At 38.4% G+C, this 11,305-nt stretch overlaps 1 protein-coding gene across 3 annotated transcripts in view; it reads right to left on the bottom strand.

Moving 5' to 3' along the window:
• ntrk2a (neurotrophic tyrosine kinase, receptor, type 2a) overlaps positions 1 to 11,305 on the bottom strand; it is a 56,856-nt gene that overhangs the window by 1,950 nt on the left and 43,601 nt on the right. For all 3 annotated transcript variants that reach the window (XM_017468708.3, XM_047155443.2, XM_047155444.2), the window contains 3 exons: positions 9,656 to 9,828; positions 7,094 to 7,337; positions 953 to 1,111 (listed from right to left, as the gene is read on the bottom strand). In XM_017468708.3, the coding sequence (XP_017324197.1) occupies positions 953 to 1,111; positions 7,094 to 7,337; positions 9,656 to 9,828 (576 nt within the window). The remainder of the gene's footprint in view (positions 1 to 952; positions 1,112 to 7,093; positions 7,338 to 9,655; positions 9,829 to 11,305) is intronic.

The raw sequence follows: 11,305 nt of genomic DNA, 5'->3' as shown, positions 1-11,305 counted from the left end.
AGTAATAGGAAAATACTGAACGACAGGGGGATGTGATGTAGCGAAGCGGATCATTTTTTAAGTAAACAGACATATTTGAAGTGTTTTATTACTGTTATACCACAGCAATTTGCCAACTACTGCTATATATATATATATGTGTGTGTATATATATATATATATATATATATATATATATATATATATATATATATAGAGAGAGAGAGAGAGAGAGAGAGAGAGAGAGAGAGAGAGAGAGGGAGAGAGAGAGATAGAGAGAGAGAGAGAGAGACAGAAAGAGAGAGAGGGGGAATTTAAAAAAAAGGTTTAGAATTGCTGTAACATCAAAAGAGATGAGCTAGGCCACAAAAAACAGGTGTTAGGCTTTATGACCTTTTGGGTCGAAATAGAAGAGAATAGATTAGAACGGAAATTATTTTTGTTTTTAAACACTTCTGTCACATGTACGCCGGAATCGGCATCCAACTACAGTACCCATAACACCACACGGACTACAAACATGACCGCCAAGGACTCCAATTCCCAAAACACACCTTTAATACTGATCACGCGCACCTTGACTCAATTTCACCCACAGCTTATAAGGACTCACAGTCATTCAGTCATTGCGAAGTATACACTCTATATGTGTTTAGTACCAGTCATTACCAAGCCTTATATTTAGTCTTTGTCCCTACTGGTTTTGATCTTGTTTCTGGTTTCCTTGTCTTTGCTCTCTGCCCAGCCCAGTTTATGCCTGACCTTAGCCTGTTCACTGACCTTGTTTTGGTCTCACGTTTTGGATTTGCCTGTAAGATTTGCTTAATAAAGCTTTTGTTTTCCTGCATCTGCGTCCGTATCTGCCTTCTGGCAGCTTCTAACACGGAACTCAGACGACGTATTTTACGTCCAATCAGGAACGCAGACAAGAACAGCGCTTCTGTATAAAATATGTGTGTGTGAGTGTGTTTACCTCGTTGTTGGACAGCTGGTACCAGGGCTGTTTCCCGTAGGTGAATATTTCCCAGAGCACCACTCCCAGGCTCCAGACGTCACTCTCGGTGGTGAACTTTCTGTACATGATGCTTTCCGGGGGCATCCAGCGGATCGGCAGCATGGTGTGACCGCCCACCTGTAATTATCGCAATTAAAAAAGGTCAGAGTTATCAAAAATGCAGAGTAATAATGAACTAAAAGCAAAATCGTCATCCTACATACATAGGTAGAAAAGACAGATCTGTACTTCAGGAGTCATCTGCAAACGCAACAGTGAGTGTCAAAAGCTGCAATGGCTAAAATCTAATATTGATAGCTCGACAATGATGGCATAATTAGACCTATACGGTACAAATTATCACGCACACACACATACACACACACACACACACACACACACACACACACACTTAAAGTCAGATGGGCAGCTACATTCATTTTTTTTTTTCAGTGTGTCAAGTCTGTAATGTTCATGTCACTGACAGGCTGCTTGAATCTACAATCTGGGCTAGAAAGAAATCATATGAATCTTTTTTTTTTTTTTTTTAACCATATCCTCTTATACAATCCTTCCTCAAACTAATCAGACACTGAAGATACAATTCTGTTTGTGTGTTGTTTTTTTTAAAGCTGCTGCTGAAGTAATGGTAACTTTCAGCATGTTGCAAACTCCAGGGAAATCAAACTGACCTACAATGCAACCCCAAAGCCCATCTCTTCATTTACTGGCTTTATCATAATGCGTTGGCTTTAAAATATTAATTATGTATTTGCAGGGCAGTATGTGGATTAGCCTCATATTAATTGTTTTAACATACTGGACTCATCAAATATTAAGGGCCAAAGCTTTTAAGCTTTCTCACCAAAGCCCTCAGAGGCTGAAGGCTTTACTGAGTGGGAGAGACTCCAAAAAAGCAGTCTACTAGTTACTAGAGCATTGCTATGAGAAAACACACACACACACACACACACACACACACACACACACACACACACACACACACACACACACAATACCACGGACAGTATGGCTTAATAATATCAGGTAAACTTCAATTTGTGTTATATAAACAAATTTTGCAGCAGCTTTTAACTGATTAAGATGAACTCTTTACAGTTCAGTGACATTTTTGCCATTTTATCCAAACTCACATGAGACAGAACACAATCCAAGCCATAGCTGAAGGTTAAAGGTTAATTCCTGACCCCCTCTAGAGGATAATGGCCTAATATTAGTTTACAATTTTTACTAAAATCGTCTAGTTTGGTGTGGCACACAATCTGGACCTGATGTGCAAATGAGAGATAATGAGCGAAAGCCGGGGAGAAAGAGAAATCACAAACATGGCAGCGAGCACATAGCCGTCTTTTATACGGACAATACATTATAGTTGTCCTCCTTTTCATGTTTAAATCTTTAAAATAACAACCTTATTTAAAAGTCATCTCTGAAAGCATGTCATGTTTTCTGCATCAAATTCTGATGATTCAAAACAGAACAAATTTTTCAAATCGGTTATGTAAGGGGGAAAAACCCCCCACTTGTGGCTATCTGGTACCAACAACCATACCACGGTCAAACTCTCTTTTGTGGTATGTGATCACTTTTTCCCCATTGTGCTGTTTGATGTGAACATGAACCGACACTCGACCTGTAAAAAACCATCCTATCTGGATGATTTTAATGATTCGATAATTGCATGAGCAGGTATACATGCGTTCCTATTAAAGTGGCCAGTGTATGTATCTTATATATATATATATATATATATATATATATATATATATATATATATATATATATATATATATATATATATATCAATCAAATAATATCATTAATTCATATATAGGCTTATAATTATTGCCAATTTGCTCTAATATAAGAGGAATAAAACACTTCAGGGTGTGCTGAAGTAGTCTGAGGAGAATTCCAAAGCGGCTCTAGCTGACAGGAAGTCCTCCGTCTTGAATCAGTCCTCCGTGCTGTTTGATGTGAACATGAACCGACACTCGACCTGTATCTGGATGATTTTAATGATTTGATAATTGCATGAGCAGGTATACATGCGTTCCTAATAAAGTGGCCAGTGTATGTATCTTATATATATATATATATATATATATATATATATATATATATATATATATATATATATATATCAAATAATAATATCATTCATTCATATATAGGCTTATAATTATTGCCAATTTGCTCTGATATAAGAGGAATAAAACACTTCAGGGTGTGCTGAAGTAGTCTGAGGAGAATTCCAAAGTGGCTTTAGCTGACAGGAAGTCCTCCGTCTTGAATCCGCTTCCTGTGTTGGAAAACTTCCATAAATATTATCTCTCCTTTCAGAAATCTTGAATGAAAATCAACAGTTGTATGTCTTTCTTTGTTAAATAACAATACATTTTAAAATCTGTTTATCATTGTCCCTGTGAATTAGCTGTTACTAGGTGTATAACGTATTAGAGTGAGCATTAATATATACCTGTGACCCGGCCTCTTGCTTTCTATACAGTATCAGTTTGCCTCGCACTTCTGGGGTTCGGGGTTCGAATCCCACCTCTGCCCTGTGTGTGAGTGCTTCAGGGGTTTCCTCTGGGTACTCCGATTTCCTCCCTCAGTCCTAAGACATGCTTTGTAGGCATTTCTAAATTGTCCGTAATGTCTTATGTGAATGGGTGTGTGATTGTGCCCTGCACCCCATGCAGGGTGTCCCCCGCCTTGTGCCCCGAGTTCCCTGGGATACGTCCAGGCTCTCCTACGACCCTGTGTAGGATAAGGGGTATGGACAATGGATGGATGGATGGAAATGTTGTAATGTAGGTCAAACATAAGGGAAGGAAATAAACCTCCAGCGACCCTTCCCGTCAACTGCAGAGAATGTTAAATGCTGAGCCAACGCTGATATTTAGCCCTATAAGGTATAGCTGGTTTGATACCATCCACTTTGCAAGGTTTAAAAAGTCTGAATGCGGGATCTGCTGCATTATAATCGTAATTCTCTTTGATCCGAGGTTGATAGGGCTTCATATGGTCAGGAGTGGTGTTTTATAAAGCTTCATAAACGCCGTCACAGTAATTATGCAATGGGAATCTAATGAGGCTCCATCAAAATGCCACCTAAGGCCAGATTTGTGTGTTACACAACCGGCTTACACAGCAAGACGTCGTCTCTCAGCCGCTGGCTTTTCAGAGCAGCTGTTTCTATGGAAACTGATGTTCTATAGGGCTAATCAATCATGCGCCTGAGGCAGACGCAGACACACACACACACACACACACAAAACCAGCATTACAATCACAAAAGGGCCCAAGTTCTGAGTTGGTGCATGATCACATGATCAGGCCTCAGAGAACTCAGTGTCTTCTGCTGCTTTAAAACATACTCATTAATAAATCAAGCGTCCGGCTGAACCATTTGCGTCGTGGCATAAAACAGAGCACACAGACACGAGTGTATAAAGTGCATAATTGCTCACGACGGGTTTGCGCTTCTTTGATCGTCCCTCATTCCTCCTGTCTCTTTCTCCATCTCCTCACCTCCCCCTTCACTCTCTCGCTTCCCTTTCCAGTGCCTCTACGTCCGTACATACATATGTCCCTCTCTTTGTCTCTGTCCCCTGTGCTTGGGGAGGTGAATACTAATCAGAGTTCTTTAATGACTTTTTCAGTTTTAGTGTCTGGCACTCATGTCCCTTTCCTTCCCCATCGCCATGGAAACCACCCCTTTCCTGTTCATATACCCCCACCCAACTCCATGTCACCCCTCCGTCCTTTTTAATCTGAGAAAGACTTACTGGCAGTGAATATGGAGCCACACACACACACACACACACACACACACACACACACACACACACACACACACAATGGACATTGCAGAGGAGACTAGGTACAATCGGGTAGAGCTGGGCGATATATCGATATAATATCGATATCATGATAAATGATTATGCAATACACTTTTCCGAGATATTGCTGGTATGGTGACGTATCGTTTACATTTTTCATAATTACAAATTAAATGGTACTGAATGGATGCCGTTGATTTGGCGTAATTTCAAAAAGAAATCTTTGTCTTTGTAGACATTAAAGAAAATTATCGGAGGTAGACGGAGGAAATACTGACTTATACTTATATTCAGCGCATCTTCTCCTTATATTCCAGTGCTTACTCTTTGTGTAAAGCCTAAACCTCTGTAGCTGCAGAGACCTTCTTTTGTCGTAACCTTTCCTCTGATATACAAAACTTTTTTTCACAGAGATTTAAATGCATCTTTAACCAAATATATACTAATAAGGCTAATAAGTCATTAACACAAGCAGGAACAAGGCTGCCATTGTCTGTCTAGCGTGACATTATCCATGACAACTCTCATTCCAGCTGAGCAAACAACAGCATTTTAATACACAATGTTAGTATCAATATCTTGAGAAATATGACTAGCTATTAAAGTATGTGGCTAACTAGTAATTAAAGCAATTAGGGGATTGGCTAGTATACTCTATGCATGGTGCTACAGTAACTAGTACTGATTAGCTCTCATTCCAGATTTGCAGCGATAGAATTCTGAATTATTTCACAGTTGTAGTTGAAATATCACAACCAAAAACCAAGAAAATATGAGCAAAGAAGTGATGTAGCTAGTGTGGTTAATGACTAATTCATACAAGCAGGGAAACATTGGCATACTTTGTCTAGCATGATGCAAACCTTGTTAACTCTCCTTACAGTCTAGCGAAAATATAGGGGGATGTAACTAATTACACTATTTTAGATACAACTTCCTGAGACATATGAGCAAAGAACTGGCACATGCTATTAAATGATGTAGCTAATGAATAATTAAAACAAGCGGGGAATTGATTAGCATACTCTATTTCCATTAGCACGGTTAGCAAGTATTTCACTGTTGTAGTTGAAGTCAAGAAAATATTATCAAAAAACTGATGTAGCTAGCTTGTGTGTTTACAAAAAAAAGCAATGAAACGGTTAGCGTACGCAGTCCAAATTGTTTGGATTAGCATGATCTAATTTGCAATGCTAACAGGTCCTGATTAGCTCTCGTTCATAATTAGGAACATCAGCATTTTTGGCTGAATACAATAGCCCAAAACCACAAGCAGTAGGTGTTAATTAGACATTGTCTGCAATGCATTTAGGGATAATGAAGTCTTGATGAAAGATGAATTTGGTGGACAAACACAAAAATTCGGAGATAGGAAATGACACGAGGAGAAGAAGAAACCTCCAGAGGTGACTAACGATTACTGAATGCTTAAATTTCGTTAATATCTGTCATTTTTATCCATTTTTACTATAGAATCGTGCTTGTGGTGTTTATTCTCCGTTGTAATAATCACCATTTTTGTTTATTGGTGTGTATAAATAGATACAGACAAGCTAACTCACCTACTTGCTAATTAACCACCATCTTGATTAGCAAGTGGCATTTTGGTTTTGAAAGGGTATAAATATTTTGTGAGGGGGGGAGTCAGTCCAGGACTTACAGAAGGCTGAGATCCCTGCTGAAACAAAACAACAGAAACCATTACAGAAATTCTAATGTGTTCCACAACAAATATCATTAAAACCATGAACAAATGCAGTGTGTTTTGGGCCATGTTCTAGTAGGATTTAAATGTTTGTATCGGTTTTCACTAGGCATAAACATGCCACCAATAGAACACATTACCAATAGAGACCCACAATGACCATTATAGTTTCCATTAAAACCAATACAATTCCCATTATAACCATTAAAACCATTAGAATGGTTTCTATTGTTTTTTTTTGGCAGGGATACGGCACTATTCATCAGCTATTAGCTGCCGCTAAATGACACACTCGCTTACGGTCTTACCAATTAACCAACTATCAACTAGTGACCAATTTTACATTGTACAGTCCTACCTTTACATTGCTCATAGTGGTGTTGATTGTTGTGCAAAGGCCAATTTCTTGTTTTTATATTTTGGGTGTAACGTCGGGTGATGTATAATGTCCACACAGTGATCTTGGTTGTTTTAAAGGCTTGTTGCTTTCGTTAGTCAGTGTCCTAAAGGCCTTGCACTAAAATGCACAGTGTACTGAAAATCACTCACCCGGTAATAATCCGTGCTGTACACGTCGCGGGACATGCCGAAGTCTCCGATCTTCACCAGCAGGTTCTCACCAACAAGGCAGTTACGTGTGGCCAAGTCTCTGTGCACAAAGTGCTGCGAGGCCAGATACACCATCCCTGCTGCGATCTGCTGAGCAATGTGCAGCATCTGAGACTGTGTGAGCTCGGCCTGCTGCTGCTGCACCTGACCATCTGCCATTAACACAGCGTCAGGACCGTGAGCCCTGCAGAGAGAGAGAGGGAGAGAGAGAGAGAGAGGGAGAGAGCGAGCGAGACAGAGTGAGATGTCAGGGAAGATTTGTTCTGGATTGACAATTAGATGTAATTTGACTTTGGATGGGTGATACGACAAAAAAAATCGTCGCCCCTTTTTTTTTAAAAACATTTTTTACAATACTCATAAGGATACAGGTACTATTCTGTGCCCTGCGTTTCTTTAAAAACCGTGTCAGAATTTTCATAGGACATCTAGGTGTTCAACAATGAACTAGGACGCAACAATAAAGTCACACGGTATGTTTTTACTTTCATGCAGGCGTAGCACAATGCATTTACAGGGTTCATTCATTCATCCTTAGTAGCTGCCTGGTCAGGGTCATTGTGGTTTAAATTGGGATAAGCTCATTAGAAAGGCAAGAACAAATAAAAATGAGTGGGATTAAAAACAACAACAACTTTAAAATAACAGTCCCGTGCACATCTTTAGTTGAGCCCAATTATGAACTTGAATGATGTAGCTGAGGCTGAGGAGCTGTTAGAGTCAGAAGTTACAGACCATGATGACAGTTCAGACCACATAAACTTGGGGTTTAAATCCAAATCCAAATATAGATATAACTATTTGGAGCACTAAACAGATTCAGATAGTGGCATTGCCTTATACTCCTAAACATCTTACTAATATTCAGCTCAAAGTGTGCTTTTTCGGCATAGCTGCTTAGTAACAATGTTGTTAAAGCAAAAGCATCTAAAAATATACATATGAACAAAAACGAGAAATAACTGAAAATTAATTAAATAAAATAGCTGTATGTCTCATTTACTGTATATAAAGGGCATGTGTAATTATGTAGATTATAATAGATTGCACTATAATTCAAATGAAATGATGTTATTTGCTTTTTCTAATATTATGAATAGCGAATATAAATGTAACCGCCGGGTGTGTATTTCCTTCACGTTCATCTAAGATGTAGTTTATGCTCAGTTTTGAGAGAATGGAAATTGTAGATAATTCCTGCAAATTTACTGTGTGTACCATAACATTAATATCGTGTACGATTTTGGTACAGGAAAGACACAGAACAAGAGTGACACTGAAGGACTTCGAAAAATAAATGTACCAAGGAACATGTGGAGTGTCAAGTGAGTGTTAAAGTCAACCTCCTAGTTTCAAAAAGAAATCCTTATGGGAAATTCATCTGAGACGTGCAGAAGTCGCTGGCGGAGCTGAAAAACTCACTGGACAGTCGGAAAGTAAAGATAATATGTCGGGAAAGTGTTATTGCATCATAAAATATAAAAGCCAATCATGTTGCAATATGCAAATGCAGGCCATGCAGGTTTACCAGGAAAATGGGAGGAAGCGTATCCATGTATAGGGTAAGACGTTTCCGATTTGCATATTCATAGAATCTTGATTTCTTAATGAGGGTAAAAGTGTAGATCTTTTGTGAAATGTTATAAACGAAAGTCAGAATGGTATACTGGGCTAACAATATACATCTGGAGGTGGTTATAGCATGACTGGTTGGTGTGTTCAGGCATCTCATGATTGGTCTAAATCCAACAGATTGGTATTATGATATTATGCAATATTTCAGTGATATAAAACTACTGATGACAATGAGGACATCCATGAGAAATGTATAGTGATGTGATTGATTGAGTATGGCCTGAGGGAAACAGTGCTTATCTATACAGCATTTGCACTGCAGTGACAGTGGAGTCTTTCAGTACAAACACACAGACATTCAGACATTTCTCATGTCTCCTATGGATTTGTAAGAGATCTCAAAATGGCGACGCTCCTATCAATGAACAGGTCAATGAAGATACAAGGGCAAAGAGACAGGATGTGAATAAGCACTATCGGAATCAGGTCTCACGTGTACACGCAGATAAGCACGCATGCTGCCACATGGATAATCGAAAGATTTGCACTTCCTAAACCTGAATACTGTAGATTTATACCTTAGAACTGCTTTCTGTAATAATAAACACCGTCATGTGATCATCTCAGGACTTAATATATAATATATATATATAATCATCCTTTCAACACACCTCCTACTGTCTAATTCTTCTACACCTGTGTACTGTAATGATTTATAATCTCATCATCTGGTGTCCCTGAGAAGAGGATCAGTTCCCTCTGAGTCTGGTTCCTCCCTAGTTTTCGTCATAACATCATCTCAGGGAGTTTGTCGTTGACGCTGTGGCGTCTGGCTTGCACAACAGGGATAATCTAATATAAATCTACATCGAGCTGCGGCACAAAGAGCAATGCAAATCCAACCGATTGAACTTGAACGGAACATACCTGAGGAACTTGTTGAGGTCTCCGTGCTTCATGTACTCGAACACCATGATGAGGGGGTCGCTCTCCACGCACACGCCGTAGAAGGTGACGATGTGCTCGTGCTGCAGGTTGGTCAACAACTCGGCTTCACGATGGAAGTCTTTGCGTGCGTTCTCGCTGGCTTCCTTCAGGGTCTGGGTACAACACGATATGCAAACGCACGAGACAAACCATCCAATCGTACATTAGCATTTCAACATAAAGTGCTTGCTGTTAAGAGTTTCGGTACGATAAAGTCACCCTGTTATAGAGTACTATAGAATATGCATGTATTGCATTGCATTAAGCAATTAATATTACAATAATTCCTACAGTGTTCAGTTAGCATATATTCTTTAATACTCTTCAATACTTCACTGTAAAACCGGATAGTTCATTTAACTCAAAACATTTGAGGAAACTAATTACCTTACTTAAATTTAACAAAAATTTAACTCAAATTTTTTTAATTTAAAATTAATTTTTGTTATACTTGTGTATTTGGCTTAAAGAAATTGATTCATCAACTTAAAATTGTTGAGGTAATTAATTTCCTCAAATTAAACACTATCCGGTTTTGCAGTGAACTAATTCGGTTTTGTGTTCTTGTGTTCATTTTATTTTTCTTTTATTCCACTCTTGCTCATTGCAGTAGCTGTTCCTTCTGCAGGAGAGGTTTAACTACTTAAAAAAGAATTTTTTAAAAAAGTATAAAAACGTGTTTGAAAATGAGTTCAAAATTTTACACCGTCACAGACCAAACAATTACTACACTGTAAAACCGGATAGTTCATTTAACTCAAAACAAAACTCAAAGCCAAATACACTTAAATAGAGTTAATTGAGTTAAATTTGTTATATTTAAGTGTATTTGGCGTAAAGAAATTGATTCGTCAACTTAAAAATTTTGAGGTAATTAGTTTCCTCAGATTGTTTGGAGTTAAATGAACTATCCGGTTTTACAGTGCAGCGGTAGTGCTACATTACGCATTCATGAGTAAGTACAGGATTTCACAGAGGTTTTTTTTTTATTATTGTTGATTGTTTGTGCTTTATTTTTGCTTTATTATTTTTTTTTTTAATCATTTTGAAATGAGTATCCCGATGGTACCCGGATGATCTACTATTTCCGGTAAATTTTCAAAGTGTGGATCCGTGGACACTTTTCCAGCTAATATTGCCCACACCTCCATACTTTAAAACTTAAAAGTACATACATTTAGTACATAATATAAGTATGCCAATTGGGACACAGCCGATAATTGAGGTGCTCATTAAGAAAAATGTGACACAGGTGCAGACAATCATGCCGCGTGATCCAGCTAGGTGCAGCAGCTGATGGGAAACGTATTCAAAACCCAAGCGCCAATTCGGTATAACTATGACGTTATTTATTTTACCTACCCACAAATTCTTTTTAATCATTGTTATTTCGCAAAACTTGACACTTTTCACGCTACTTGAAATCCATGTAAAAATAACTTCGAAAACTATGTAAAAGTATGACGTTTGACTTTATAGGGAAATTTTGGTTCCCGCTTCTTGCACGCGGTTTCTTTCGGCAAAAATTTCTGCCGATATTTCTAGAAATCTGTAACAATTTCTTTGAAAATGATCCGCATAACACAGCAG

This window comes from Ictalurus punctatus, chromosome 5, assembly GCF_001660625.3.
Source record: "Ictalurus punctatus breed USDA103 chromosome 5, Coco_2.0, whole genome shotgun sequence".
NCBI lineage: Eukaryota > Metazoa > Chordata > Actinopteri > Siluriformes > Ictaluridae > Ictalurus > Ictalurus punctatus.
This window is presented reverse-complemented; position numbering and strand designations above follow the sequence as displayed.